This window comes from Alosa alosa, chromosome 16 (assembly GCF_017589495.1).
Source record: "Alosa alosa isolate M-15738 ecotype Scorff River chromosome 16, AALO_Geno_1.1, whole genome shotgun sequence".
Lineage (NCBI taxonomy): Eukaryota > Metazoa > Chordata > Actinopteri > Clupeiformes > Clupeidae > Alosa > Alosa alosa.
The window spans coordinates 24,653,866-24,669,800 of record NC_063204.1 but is presented as its reverse complement, the minus strand read 5'-3'; the positions used below and the strand labels follow the sequence as shown (position 1 = coordinate 24,669,800).

General features: G+C 39.5%; 1 protein-coding gene across 3 annotated transcripts; it reads right to left on the bottom strand.

The window, feature by feature from the left end:
• Positions 1-2,785: 2,785 nt before the first annotated feature.
• Positions 2,786-14,071, bottom strand: hnf4g (hepatocyte nuclear factor 4, gamma). 3 transcript variants are annotated; one of them, XM_048267164.1, is made up of 10 exons: positions 13,941-14,071; positions 8,504-8,672; positions 8,096-8,190; positions 7,168-7,274; positions 6,329-6,484; positions 5,858-5,945; positions 5,548-5,700; positions 5,174-5,410; positions 4,738-4,878; positions 2,786-3,230 (listed from the first exon to the last, which is right to left on the bottom strand). In XM_048267164.1, exons 1-10 carry the CDS (start codon positions 13,960-13,962, stop codon positions 3,094-3,096), a joined length of 1,305 nt encoding a protein of 434 aa, XP_048123121.1. In that variant the 5' UTR covers positions 13,963-14,071; the 3' UTR covers positions 2,786-3,093. The 3 variants fall into 3 exon arrangements, with proteins under 3 accessions (XP_048123121.1, XP_048123118.1, XP_048123119.1); XM_048267161.1 differs by lacking the exon at positions 13,941-14,071 and adding an exon at positions 10,563-10,796; XM_048267162.1 differs by lacking the exon at positions 13,941-14,071 and adding an exon at positions 10,563-10,793 and having other exon boundaries at positions 4,738-4,860.
• Positions 14,072-15,935: the final 1,864 nt, after the last annotated feature.

The window sequence follows — 15,935 nt, the reverse complement described above, 5'->3', positions numbered from 1 at the left end:
AAGAAAGGAAATGCTTATTTTATCCCCTCCACACCGCTCAGTATCAGCTGCCAGGACTTAATACACACCCGTCACACCGAGGAAAGGCACTCGAAATGAGGCGAGTGTGACTGGAATACAAAAACACCAGTTCAAGTTCGGGGGAAAAGGCACACGTGGCATCCCAGGGCTTTTCATTAAAGGGCTGGGAATGCACTGTGTCTCCTGCATAAAACCTTGCGGTTTAACCTGATCCGCTGCGTGGCTCTATTACCGTACTGATTGGGGATTTGGGCCTGTTTATTTCTCAATCCTCTCTCGCACGGGTTTGGTTCCTGGAAGCTCTCGTGGCAGAGCATGGAGGCACCACTGCATCCTACGGTTCATTGGTGCCTTTTGCCTTTTTGACACTTACAGGGTCAGACACTGGCCTCGTAACATAGGTCACATGTAGAACATTCACTGTTCTTCATACAAGCCGAGGGATTACAATCTACTGGTATTTTCTCCTTCCTGTTGAAACATTTTTTTGTTGAAAAATATTGGATTCTCTGATCATGGCTTTAAAGAAAACGTGTAGGCCTACTACACAAAAGCACTTACTGCTGCTGGTTCAAGGCATGATCACAATAAACCCAAAGGCATGTTGCAAGGGTGTATTCACAAACATAGCATTACTGAAGTGAATGACATTCAGTTGAAAAGAAGATAGACAAGAGCCTTGTTTACTGGCACTTACATTCCTTTTTCCCTTTTCCTTTCCTTCAATCTTTGAATGAATGGTTGGTAATAAGTGAGGGAAATTCATTCCATGTCAACATTTTATTAAAAGCATCACTGTAAACACCTGCAATAACTTGCAGCTTTCATTTAAAGGTGCCATGTGTAATGTCCGCCAAAAAATAAATTCATACTCCACATTCCATAAAAGATGGGGGCAGTATACCTCCAGAAAGTGAGTTGGTCTACCCTATAGTAACAACCGAGACATGTGTATTGCAGTTTGGCTGGTGGTTATGTTGCCCGCATACCGTCTCCCATGGCCGAAACTGGTATTATGACACCTGTCGGGCTGTGGCTAATAATTTAGCATGCTAATTCAGGTTGATATCTCTGCAGCACTATACCTTGTCATTTTTTAAATGACATCATCGTCCTAATTTCTTCTCATTCTTTTGATGCGTGTAGCTCATTTTTTGGATATTTTTTACCTCAATTCTTACACATGGCACCTTTAAAGCAACCTTCACCTTAAACAAAAAGGCCATTTTGTCTGGAGGCAATGTATTCCCAAATGCCCAATTTAATTATATTAGGTCAGAGTGCCAATGAAGAGGTCAACACAGTTACTAAAATGTATAGACCTCTTTAGCGCAACACCATACTCCACAATATACCTTAGAAAATGAAATCTCCCTTTGATGCATTTCATTAAATCAATGAAATCAAGCAAACTTGTATGGACAGCATGTGTGCCTTTAGCAAGCTCTGTTTTGAATTCTAGAACTCTTGCCTGGTCTGGCCTGTCTGAATATTTCAGAACCTGAGTACAGTAAAGAAATTCCTACTCATACCCATAACTGTGCGCCTTAAAGCTTGATACATTTGGTCTTCTCTTGGGAGACAGAAACATCTTCCTGACTATTTTGTTGTTGCAGTGTTTGGCTCAAGTCAAAAGCTTATGGGACCATTCTACATATTCCATAGGCTATTATGGAAAAATTTAGCAATATCATCTGAATACACTGGCCTATAGCCTAGGCTACTGTAGTCTCAGCAGCACACTTAAGGCCATTGGGTAGTGTTTCATGTGTGTATTTGGAGACATAATATAGTCTACAGATACAGAGTTAAAACACAGTCTCACTGTCATCAAGCTTACCCCTCTTTGTGATGAAGACATGGAGGTCCTTCTAGAAACTTCTGGCTACACAGAACCTGTCCTGGCTTGACCTGCTGTCTGAAAAGTGAAACATTTTAACGGTGTTAGACTCACCGCAGGAAATATGTTAAAACAATAAACTGTAGGCCTATGACACAAATTAATTTTTCTCAAACTGCAGACACTGCTAAAGGTGTTTCAACTTTTTTGTCAGTCTTGTTTAGGCCTATATATTTTACCGAATTAGCCAAGTAGAAAAAGGCTAGGTCAATATGGCTGCTTTTTCTCACCTTTCTCATTCTATCCACTTTTGTCAGATTGACATAGGCTAGTGTCAGCTTCATCTTGTCATCCTCATTTGTAAAAAGCAAAAGTGACTCATCATCAGTCAATTCAAATAGACTAGCTTACTCACAAACAAACTAGCTAAAGCCGCCAACGATGACGTTAGGGACTATGGCCTGCACGCAATGCTCCAAAGTTTGACAGACCATCACACCACCCATGTCCTTCTCACACAACATCTCACTCTTTCCCACATATTTGAAGATTTTTGTCAATTTGGACAGATTCTAACAGAGAAACCCCCTCCCCATTCCGCTATGGCCCTGCAAAATGTTCAACAGATAGTCTGCACAAAGGCTACATTGATTGCACATGAGCATTATTACTTATAGCTATAGCCTACTTTCAAAATTACACATGTGTAGGCCATGCAATAGATGCATGAACAGAAATAATCATTTGGTCTTTGACATAGTGTAGGCTACCTTTTATTCATAAGCTTGCAAATGTACAAAGCATTTAGTTTTCGAAAATTGTTCAGAATTTCAATAATATTTACTAAATAAATTACCTGACTTCTTCTTTACAACTTATAAAAATATGTTATTAAACTAAACTAATCAACAGTGACAAATGTCATAGAATTGATGTGAAAAACAGAAGGACTCACAATTTACTTTTTGAATGACATCTAGCCAAAATTACATACAGTTATCATGTCTTAACAGTTACAACACCTAGAAACATTGAGTATGGTCATACAAAACAAATGCTACATCACCAGTAACAACAAACAACCCCACCGCATGTTACTAAATTAACAAATTTATTCATATAGGCATGAAGTAGAGGCACAATGGAAATAAAAATGATCCTCTAAAATTTTCACATTTAAAAATATAACATTCAGATATCTATAACGTTTTCTAAAAAGGCACAAAGAGGCTTCAGAGAGGAGGATCTGGGGATTGTCTGTTCATCTGGTCCGTGGCAGGGAGTAGAATGGTGGTGGGACTAGATGCTGCTTTGTACATCTCCTGGTTGGGCAGCTGTTGAGGAGAGGGGATGGGGGTCTCTGGAGAAGCTATAGGGAAAGACAGTGGTAGTGGTTTAACATGGTATTACAGCCAAGAAGAAGTTATCAGGTTTGTATGAAAGAGTGACTTTTAAAAAGTTTCAAAGAAAATCCTGCATCTGGATTCTGATCTAGATACAATTGAACCCACTAACACACACACACACACACACGCACGCGCACACACACACACACACACACACACACAAGATAACAATACCCTCTACGTAAGACTAATAATAAAAAAATATTAAGGAAAAAGCTGCCTTCAGAGTGCAAGAACAGGTGGTGTCCTTAAACTGTAGAGCTCATCAGGACCACTTTCTAAGATGAAAAGTATGGTGCTAAGTCAGGTATAGCTAGGATCAGATCTGGGACAAAATCTATGTGAGATGCCACTGCTATCTCTGTATGTATACACTAAGAGGGCAGACCTCCTCGGCTAAGGCAAAATGACGTATCTTGCAGTATTAGCACAACTGAAATAAAAATTATGGATCCACCCCTAATACAAATTCAGTCCAAAATTCAATTGGTTCATTCATTCAAATTTCATGGAAATTGGGCCAGTCGCTGCTTTTTGTTTGTTTTTGTATTTTTGCATAATCCTGCTTATAGACCGACAACAACAAAAAACACACCATAACCTTCTTGGTGGAGGTAACAGTATGTATTTGACTACAATGTCATTTGCATTACTTTCCTAGTGTCTTCATTCATAATATCTTTGAATATATGATTGGAAATAAAAAAAAAAACTAAAGCAGTTAGTTCCATGTCGACATTAAATGCACAAATGTAAACACCTGCACTAACTCACAGAATTCATTTAAAACTGAATTTACAAATACTCTTAAAAATACTCTTACAACATTGGATGCACCATACAAATCATAGCCTACCTTAAACACACAAAAAAGTTTAAATCGTGCTTTATCAGAATATGCCCAATGTACTGATTGCCATCAACCAACTGCACTAAGCTACAACTTACTACCTGCAGATAAGCAAATCCCTTAACTCTATGTAGGCCTGTGTGTGTGTGTGTGTGTGTGTGTGTGTGTGTGTGTGTGTGTGTGTGTGTGTGTGTGTGTGTGTGTGTGTGTGTGTGTGTGTGGATTGGAAGACATGTTGACTAAAGGCCTTTCTAATTAGTCCTGTCTAGGGTTATAAACAGGTGGTATCGGGTAGTTACCATCCAAAAATTCAAGACCACGACAGTGTTCATTGCTGTTGAGCAATAATATACTCAGCAACAAACTAACTCTCAGTACTGTTCAAAAGCTAACCCCCCAGAGTTCTATGTATCACCACCACTGCTCTTGTTGGTTTGTTTGTTTGTTTACAAGGGATACTGCACATTAATGCAAATTACTGTAAATACAAGAGTAAGCCAGAAAGGCTCATTTTCATCTGTAGTTCCTGGCTAGATGTTACAATAGACCTCATAAGAATAACAACAAAACAGAACAAGTAAACAAAGAAAACAAAACAAACATGACAACCCTATGCATACCGATCTGCTGTATATGCACAGAAGCTGGGATGGAGCTGATGACAAGAGTGTGGCCAGTATGAGGGTCCTGAGCAAGCTGGGGATGGCCAGGGGGATGCAGGTGGGGCTGCTCTGTGGTTATCCCTGGGGACGACAGGTCAGCTGGTCAAACATACACAGTACAAGATGAGCACCTTTACATGTTAGAGTAGCAGTTAGCACTGTGTCACCTGCCATTCTTATGATCTGGGTTCTTTCAATACATGTCATTTTGGATAACAACATCTGATAAGTACTCATTGCCTTTCGACAGAGTATGATGCTACTTGATGATGGACTCATCATGAAGACATGATATAGACTCATATGGATATTTGGCAACAGTATACTATACAGTCTTAATAATCAGATTTTTGCAGTACACCAATAGCACATCTCCACTGTGTCTCACACCCACCTCCAAGCAGCATTTCCTGCAGCAGGTTGTCAATCTTGGCCAGGCCGAAGAGCTTGATGAACTGCAGCTGCTCGATCATCTGCCAGGTGATGCTCTGCAGGGTGGGCAGCAGGAGCAGCAGCTCGCCAAAGCGGCCCCGCGAATCGTACTGTCGGTCGTTGATGTAGTCCTCCAAGCTCATCTGGACCTGATACCTCATATTTTTAATCTTGGCTGGGTCTCGAAGGCTCTTGGCATCTGAAGAGGGTCACATAAAAAAAATATGTTGAACAAGTACAAAAAACATGAGGTGCATGTGTTGATATCAAGAAGGAAGAATTGTGTGTTTGGGTGTGTTCATGCTAGACAAGCCGATGGGGAAAATAAACAGTTACCGGGGTCAAAGAAAACGATAGCTTTTAAGGCTGCATATTCATTGTCATCGATCTGGATATCTTGGAAGGGTAAGACTAATTCGTCCAGGACACGGTTGGCGACTCGATTGATCTCTGCCTCAGGACAGTTCCGGTGGATTACACAACCATTACCTGGGGGTGGATAGTATCCATAAGAAAACCAAGGTCTGGGACAGAAAAGAAATCTTCATGCATACATTTCAAAAGTAAATGTTTCACAGGCCATTTATATGTATAACATTGCCGTGTTGTATTTTTTTTTTTAATCATGTGGGATGGCAGTGTTTACCGAGAAGCAAGATGTCTTTGTAGGGCATTGACCTCTTGGCCACACCAAGTAAGAGGTGTTCTCCAGCGTGCGCTCTTAGGAGACTCACCTGGAGGAAAATAGACACTGTTAGTCTAACTCAATATGTAATTCATAATTTCAACAAAAAATTCAGTTTTAACAGCTTTTTATATACTAGGGACAAACAAATGTATTTTAAATCAGGTGAGTGAATAACTAGATATTCTAAAAAGTTTACTTAATTTCAATAGTCAATTATTTTAGTAAATAAATGTGGGTTGGGGGTCAAGGATAGAAACATATTATTGTCTGGCTAAGTTCACCATTAGGTGAGAATTAATTCTAGTAGATAGGTAGATATAGTTGTTTACAGAGTCTCTAAAATGGACTATCCAAATAACATGTAACTCAAAGTTAAAGCAAGCCCTTTTCCCATTAATGTTCGCTATTTGGTTTTACAGTGTCCATTACCTGGTCATCAAGTGGCAATTCACTGAAAGCCGGAATGTATTTAGCCCATTCTACCAGAACGAGCAGCTGTTGTTTCATGGACTCACAGACGTCAGCTATGGTAGCTGATTTCGTCTCTGAGACATCAGGGGGCACTGTGGGGTTGATGGCGTTGATCTTCAAAGAAACAGACAGAACGCTGATATGAACTCGTAGTCAAAGCCTCAGTCAGAGAGTCATGTATTAGTCTATTTCACAGCTTCTTGGCTCCTTCACAGTAAACTCTCCAAAGCTTAAGTACCCATGCAGATTATTAGAGAAATTTATAAAATTAACTAACGATGAACATGAACAGAGACATTACAGGACTTGATTAACCAAAAAAAAAATCCTAATGTGAATCATGGCTGCCATCACTCAGCACCAATAATATGTTTTGTGCGCACAAATACACTCAAAAGAGTAATCAGTGTCAATAGTAAATCCTGTAAATCCAGTTAAAAAAAATATTTCCTAATCTAAAAAGATTTTCCTCATGGAACAAGTAAGCACAATCTAATCAGAAGAGTTTCTCTTTGATTTGCATAATCATAAACATTGCAACCATACATTTTCTCTCTCTCTGTGTGTATGGGTATGTGTGTGTGTGTGTGTGTGTGTGTGTGTGTGTGTGTGTGTGTGTGTGTGTGTCTGCAATGCCTGATTAATTTGCATGTTCACAGCATGTGTGAAACTTTGGCAGAAATCTTTTTGTCTGCCTGCGTGTATATGTGTCCTGTCACCTTCTGTGATTTTATTTTGTCTTCTTTGCCATGCTGTGTGTTGAATGTGCGTGGGAACCCAGCTGCTATCTTACTTACCTGTTGTGATAGGGACTCTGCCTGTGCAAGTAAGGTGATAGGGGGCAGGTCACTGGTTTCCTGTAGGTTTCTTCTTGAGCTGATACGATCCCTTTCATTTTGTACCGCTGCAAAACACACACACACACACACACACACACACACACACACAAAATCTAACTGATTAGACAGCTAATCACGGCCAAAGATTATAACTGATTAGCTGTTTCAGTTAATTGACAGAGAAGTAGGCTCGTTCTCCCCCAGGACAGGGATCTGAATCTAATAGACAGACAGTTGTTCATTGGTGATATGAGAAGCCTGTGTCTGGCATCTTGATGAGGAGATATTAGCCATCAGCTGATTAAAAATGTAATGACATCCCTCAAGAAACAAGGCTTTTCATGCTTATTTGCATACTAATTTCAGCAGTATATGCCCTTTTTTTAAAAAGGTTACAGGCTAAACCACCCCCTCCCCCCCCTTCTTTATTTCTATTCAGGAAAAAGGACCAACTTAGTTGTTTTCATTTTTACTTTGGAGACTGGGAAAACCTGATGAGGGCTGGTTGAAACCAAAGAGTGAAGCAAAAGGTAAAACTTTAACCGATCACAACCCAGAACAACATGTTCGCTGGGCGGGTGAAGGAGAAAGCACATGATCGCCCATCATAAACTGCACTGCCAAGGTTATCCTTCCAATAAACAGCACATTCCTTGTGTAATCAATGCCTCGTTTATGGCTGCTTACCATTTCAGGTCCTGAGCGTGGCTCTCTCACTCTTTCACCCTTCCCTCTATCTCCCTCTCTTTCTCTCCCTGAACAAACCACTGTATGTGTACCTGATAATTCCCTTCTCTATACTTACGGCACACTAACTCAGTTTGCAATCTCTTATTTGTGTATGAGGCACAAGTGTGTAAAAAATTACTGGATGAGTTCAAATTACCTTCTTTCTTCATTCCAGCTCTAAAGCATTTGTGGAGACGGCAAAACCGACACTGATTCCTTTTGTCTTTGTCGACTACACATTGGCGATTGAACCTGCGAAGGCAAAAGGAACCCCACCATAGATCAGTGTGTGTTTGCAGAAGCCATTGAGTTGACAGCTAGTGTTAAAACCTGGAATCCCTATGCTTGAAAAGTGACACACCCTTCTGCTTATCAGAACCTGTTAAGTACGTGTGAGAAATGTCTTTGACCTGCCATTGTGCTTATCCTGCACTGTTTATATTAGTAAATGTTTAAAATGTATTTTGGGCGGACAGCAACTTGTGTGTTTGTGTGTCTTGCGTGAGCCGGATGGTGATATGCTGATATGGGCCCCATGCTCTTTGTGGATGCGGGTGGCTCTAACCTGCAAGAATAGACGTGGCTCTTGCGTATGCTCCGTCTGAAGAAGCCCTTGCAGCCGTCACAGCTGGAAGCGCCGTAGTGTTTGCCAGTGGCTTTGTCCCCGCAGATGGCACAGTTGGAGTTCATGCCATTATCCCCCTGGATCATGTTGGGTTCGGCCGGCATGATGTCTGTTGGGGGGCAGACACAGAAAACACACACATATATGACATCCCATGAGGCCGAGTGTGTCTCTAAGTGTCCACTCCGAGTCTTATCAACACCATCCAGTCTCAGCATCCTAGCGGTTAGCCGAGTTCAGCGTATCAACCTGAAAGATGCATGGACGAACCGCAGAGAGGCTTAGGTAGATGTCTATCAAACTGGGCTGTCTTTCAATAAGTATGGAGCTAATTGGGTAGCTGAAGATTTCAATGAGGGAGTTCTGCATATGTGAACAAAGGGTCTCCACCAAAGCAGGCCCTCTTGTGTAATCAGGAACTGGCACCCCTCTGTTAGGGTACAGCGGCGGGAGAAATCAATCATTCCTTTGTGCATTCAAAATCATAACATTTCAACAAAAGAACTGCAACAGGGGACTTCTCCCTTTTTATGTGCAGTCTGATTGAAATCTCCTTGTTATGTAGGACAGACTTAATCAGGATTATCCATTGTATGTTTTTATCTTCAAGACACATATTCAATGGAGACTGGCATTGTTGTTGCTATTTTTAATACGTGTGGAGTGCAACCTCTTTATGATTCAGCATAATCCATAACTTAATCTGCACTCGCATTTTTTATAAATGAGATGCACAAGACTCTGTTTTCCTTTTCTTGAATAATTGCATCACTGTGAGTTGTTACTGCTCTGCTTAATTCAATTCTTTGTGTTATATTTTTTAGGGTTTGCTGGCAAGGGAGAATCAAAATGAAAATGTGAATCTCCAGAGATTGACAAAGTCATTTGAAACAGTTGAACAGTTGAACAGTTGAAGGCAGAATCTTAAAACAATGATCTCAGGACATCTATAGTACTGCAGCTAATACATCTTCAATCTAAAGAGGCCTCACATTGGTTTCTCTTTGTTTATCACTGTCCAAGACCTGTAACGTGTTATCTCCAAGTTCGACAAACACCAACAGCAGAACAATTGGCATACACAAGCCTTAGTTTGCATTCAATATCTGACAGAAGTAATGTGTTGTGTTCAGCCAAACTTTCTGAGAGCAGCCTGATTAGAAATGGCGGTAACCTATGCGTGCCCTTTGAATAGTTCTTTATTCATGTTATTTTATGACTCCTCTCTATCACAAGGGATGCCAGTGCACTGCACAGTAAAGATAACAAGGCCAATTTGTCCCAAAGAGAAACCACAGGCTCTGCATTTTACACCAAGATTTGTGTAATCACAATGACAAAGAAAGTACTAAGTCATTTTCTACACCACTATGAGAAAATCCACACATTTTATAATTAAGCTTTTTAACTGATGGCATGGCTAACTGGCACCTGACACGTTTTTTTTAATGGGATACTATGAAAGCCTAAAGGAACCCCAGTTATATTTTGAGCAAAGTTAAATGGCAACTCTCGAATTTTAGCTAATCATTAGCTGCTTGGGCTTGATGGCAGGTAATATGGAAAGGAATTATTCAACCATTCCTGAAAAGATCCAGACAGACTTGAAGACAAAATATCTTCATTCAGTCAACAGCCTTTTAAAACTTTGTTTTCTCCTTCAGCAACAGCAACCACATTTTTCTGTCCACACTGAATTTTTAAGTGGCCAGAACAGTAAACTACCACCAAGGAAAGGATACGTTATGCTTCATGGAAGACATAAACACCTGTCATACAAATACAGATCTGTAAAGTTCCATCTACACTCGCTCTACATTCCTTAACCCTCAGTCAGAACTGTCACTTTGCATTCAAATCTAATGGCCATCGCCCTATGTGCCCAGTAACACTTTGACTAATTAACCATTAGTGCTGGTTACGGATGTGGGCAGCCACCAGACAGACAAATGGCTAGTATCCCTGTCTGTGTCAATGAGCTCAAATGCCTACCACTCACCCCCTTCATAAAGGACGTCTGCATTCTCAAACCCAAGGGTGCTGTAGGTGGGATCCAGACCCTCGGAGTAATTGGCCACCTCCATGTCCAGCAGGGATTTAGAGAGAGGTGTTGGAGGATACTTCATACCTGCCCAACTGTCTCTGCAAAGCCCTTTTACCCAACAGGGCCCTGGAGTTTAGCACGCATGAGGTAACCTGAGGTTGCACATCTCTCTATCTCGCACTGACTGCTGCTGATTTGTCATCCTGGACAAGCAAGGAGGAGCTTTACCTGCTGCTTACGTTGAGGGCTAACACAACTTTATCTGTGCTTATCCAAATTGATCAGAACAATCTGATCACATATCTAATTGCTGAGCCATTAGTGAAAGATTTACTTGTGGGGAGAACGGGGTAAGTTGAGCGTATGGGTAAGATTAGCCACATAAACAAATGTTATCATGTGACAGCATTTTAAGGAAGAGGGAGTCATTATTTACAATCTGTGGAAAGGTACGGCATGGGGCAAATGTGGTAAAAAAATGTGTGTAAAACTAGGCCTATCATTTTTTTGCTCTCTAAGTGGATTCTATTCATGTCCAGAATTAGGGTGATTTAAAGAAAATGGGAATAGAACAACCTTCAGATGCATTACACCTCAATTGGTTTACTTTTAAGCTATGATGTGAGGGCTAACTAGTTCTTGTATTGCATCTGTAAGAAGATTAACTTTGCCTTGATTTTGTGACCTCATTCTATATGGTTCCTTAGTGTTACTAAGCACTAAAGAGACTAGGCTGCAAATTAGTCTGACTTCTTTAAGTGAATTAAATGGGCAAATTCAAAGGTAAACAGGCAACAAAAAATTGTATAGGCCTAACCCTGTCTTGGCAAGATTTCAGTTGAATCTATTTGCCAAATGCTCAGTTAAGTGTTTGTTACTGTTTGTAGAAATTAAATGATTGTTTTAAGAAAATAAAAATGTTTTACCTGAATTCTTTGTTTTGGCCCAACTTACCCCACACCTAGGCTAATCTTATCCCATACCCTCATAAGTTGTTGGTTACAGAAGTTGTAGAATTTGAATTTTTGTTTTTGAAGGTTACAAAACAAAACCTCTTTGACACATTAGAATGATGAAAAATTTAAATGGCTCCATTTACCCAGTTCTACCCTATGTCTGATTGACACCATTAAATATTTGGCAAAACTACACATAAACTAGCCAGAGAGGTTTTGGGTAAACGTGAAGAATCATTAAGATCACTGTTTACAAAGGGTGGCAGTGTTTCTGGGGTTTCTGTGTTTCGGCATTCTTGAATAGCATAGGGTAATGTGTTTCATTAATGTTTGTGCTTGTTGTAAAAGTGATACATCCAAATTACCAGACCGTTTGCTCATTATGCCTTTAATGCCAGGCAGATTTCCGTTAATTTCTCATAGCATTCCTAGCTGTTAGCATTTATCTATTCTCATAATATTGCTTCTGAAGTCCACAATATGGCGTGTGACTCTTGTTTCTTGTGTCACATTGTAAATTGAAAAGTAAGTATGAGTCAATTTCAGTATTTGTCAATATGAGACAATTTTACCACCAAGATGGCTATAAAAAACTGTGGTAGAAATAAATTACAATATATCACAGAATCAAATCACAAGGCTTTCTGTATCATAAAAGGTAAAGAATCCCAATAATATTGGATTGTGACCTAAATATCATGATCGTATCATATTGTCACCCTTTGTAAACATATGCCAAAAACAGTCTCAGCCAACCAAGATGGTGCTTCAGGAGCATGAAACTGTGATTTTATTGACTGTTAAGTTTGAATATTAACAACCTTTTGTGAAATGGCAAAATAACTGCTGACTATACCTTTAACGTTTCAAACCATTTTAGGGCATTCCTTTAACTAGGCCAACAACTAGGTTTTATACACTGGCTTATGATTGAGTCATAACATAGGTATCACAGGTTGGAAAAATGTACTGTTACTTCATAAAAAGTTATATGTGTCAATTACATTAATTGAAGATTTGTACAATAAAGTGCTAGCAAGTTACATACAGCTAAATCCATGGTGTGTCTGCTGTGTAACATGGATTATGAAGAATGATGCTAATATCATAAAATATAATCAAATATCATAAAATGTCTACTAAGAAAATATTTCTCAGTATAACATTTTTACAGTAAAAAAAAGCCTTGATAGAATGCACAAAATAGCACTACACAAAACACAGATTTAGTTTTGGATTCCCTCCGAACAGTACAGTAAAAAATACCATCATTTAAAAAAGCAAACCATAGTTTTACCCTTCACTAGACACTGAGATTAACATGCCAGGGTCAGAGCTCTGGATGAGGAAGTGTGTGGGTAGCTAGTGTGCATCCACAGCATGTTACCATACGGCCATAAAAGATGAAGTCATGTTCCCCTGTATTGCTTTGTAGGTTAAAGGAAACAGACCTGGAAAAAAACAACCAGTTGACTTGGTCGCTGAGCAATGTAAGAAGTCAGTTACAGAGGCGGTCAAGTCCAATAGACTACACTATGTGTGGAGGCTTTGTGCGGAGATATTTCAGTATTTAATAAGTGTATTTTGCTCGTTTGTTTGTATTTTCATTTATTTTGCTTTGATTGCTCAATAAACAGACAGGAAATAAAACAATAGTATCCAATAGAGTGAAAGTTCATAAGCCACACACCTACTCTCATGACAAATATCCTTTCCTTTAAGAGATCCCTGCTGTAGCTATACCTTTTCTAAATGAGATGAGCAAGGACCATTTTCTAAGAATAACACAGAACTCATAGCCATACAGTATAGCCACATTGGAATAAGCTAGATCAGTAAACAATCATAGTAGTAGTAGTAAACATCACTCACAATATGCTAAAACGTTGGGAAATAGGCTAATGGCATTTTAAATTACATAGTAGGCCTATCTTGAAATATAGGCCTACTATTGAAATATCTGTTGTTATCTAGGCAATAAAACTAAACATTAATTGACTGATATAATTCAATTTGGCCTCACATAAACATTTAGACTGGACTAGACTACTTAATTTTAAAACATTAAGAGCGCAAACAGTTTCGAGGAAAGATAGAGATATTATGGATTTAAACCAGGAAGTCTAGCTTTTGCGACCAAACACAACCTAAAGACGAGGTAATGTGAATCCCCGTTTTGACAACAGTAACCTACAATCACGTGATGCAACATAAACCAGGGTTCACATTGTGAAGAAGAATGAACTGTCCACCGGTACTGAACTAGGCTATCGTTTTAGTTATGTGCCAGTCGTCATGTTTCAGTTTTGTTAAACTGTCTATAGCAACGACCTGATTGTGCACCACAGTCTCGTTCGAATATGAATGACGGACCTACCTTTCTTGCGGCCTATGTGCATGAATCCGGCAGTTTAAGAATAATTCAGTTCTTCCCGAGTCCGCGCTGTAGCCTGCAATAGATTCAGTGTCGCAAATATGTCGCTTACAATTCATTCACCACACATTTGCGGGCGTGAGGGGCCTGTCATTAGATCGATTTACTAAACAAACTGAAAGTTGGGTGGGGATGTTAAACAGTAACTAGCCTCAATAAAAAAGAAAAAGCATCTGTCGACGTTTGTTTATAGGTTCATATGCGCTGAACGTGTTGCTATAGTCGTTCTGTTTAGGCTATAGACTGACAAAAAAATAGATTGCCTATTTTATTTAGCCTAGGCTACTAGTTTGTGGGTTCTTTATGCCTATCAGAAAATAATTTGGCTGAAACGGTTTCTGTGTCATTCGGATGAGACTTAGGCTACTACATAGGCCTAGGCTATGATTTGTGACTAACCTATACCCTATTGTAATAGTATGACAAGTCACAGGTAGACTGCATTGCAAGTGGTTGGTCCAAAGGCCTGTGTAACCACATCTCCCAAGACCATTATTAGTCGGACCATAGTAGCAGTTTCACTTGAAGACGACAGATGGCGCGCGCGTATTGAGGCTCTTTCCAAAACGGACACGCGTGGCTGCTGAGGCCACTCTACTGAAGAGGTGGACTAACTGCAGTTATGGGACAGGGACAAAACACCTGTTATAGCCTACTGCAGTTTCTTCGAAGTACGGTAACTGTAGTAGGCTACTAATATAATATGTAGGCTAATGTAGCACTATGTTCTACTACTATGCAGTTTCATGTCCAAAATACTGCAGTTCTACCTTAAAGTGCAATACAATGTAGTTGCAATGCAATTTATTCATGTCAAAAATACTGTATGCATATGAATTGCATATCAATTCATATAAATTGCAAGGAATTCCTTTTTTTGTAAGGGAGTGCTGAGCTGAGCAGAAAATCAGAGATGTTATCATTGTAGATGAAAACAATACATATTAAAACCTCCAATATATTGTTTTGGATACTTTGGGAAATATACAGCGGGGAAAATAAGTATTGAACACATCAACATTTTTTTCAATAAGTATACTTCCAATGAGGCTAGTTGCATGAAATTTTCACCAGACATTAGTATTAACTCAGATAATCCACCCATATAAAAAAATCCAAACATTAAAGTCCATAGGTAGAGTTATGTGTAATAAAGTGGAATGCCACAGGAAAAAAAGTATTGAACACACCTGCTAAAATTTCTTAAATACTTTGTGGAAAAGCCTTTATTCATAATGACAGCTTCTAGGCATTTCCTGTATGACGAAACTAATCAGTCACAGTATTCTGGTGTGAGTTCTTTTAAACAGAAAGTCCTATAATATTGAAGATTCCAGGGGTCCATCTTGTGAATCTTGATCTTTAGTTAACTTCCAAAACTGTTCAATTGGATTGAAGTTAGGGCCTTGATTTCCTTTCTCTGAAACCAATTGAGAACTTCCTTTGCTGAATGGTTTGGATCATTGTCCTGCTGGAAGGTCTAGCCATGTCTCATCCTCATCATCCTGGTGGATGTAAAGATTCTCCCAGAACAAAATGACTCCATTCATCATTCCTTCAACTGTATTAAGTCTGCTAGTACCATGAGATGAAAAACAGACACACCATGATGCCACCACCTCCAAACCTCACTGTTGGTAGGGTATTTTTAGGGTGATGCACAGTGCCATTTCTCCTCCAAACATGGTGTGTAGTATGACATCCGAAAAGTTCAATTTTGCTCTTGCCTGACCAGAATATATTCTCTCAGTATTTCATAGGATTGTCCAAATGTTGTGTAGCAAACTTTCAACAAGCTTTGACATGTTTTTCTTCAGCAATAAAGTCATGAGGAATGAGCGTGCATAGAGGCCATGGCGGTGGAGTGCATTACCTATGATTTTCTCTGTAACAATTGTACCTGCTGCCTCCAAGTCTTTCTGGAGCTTTTTACGAGTG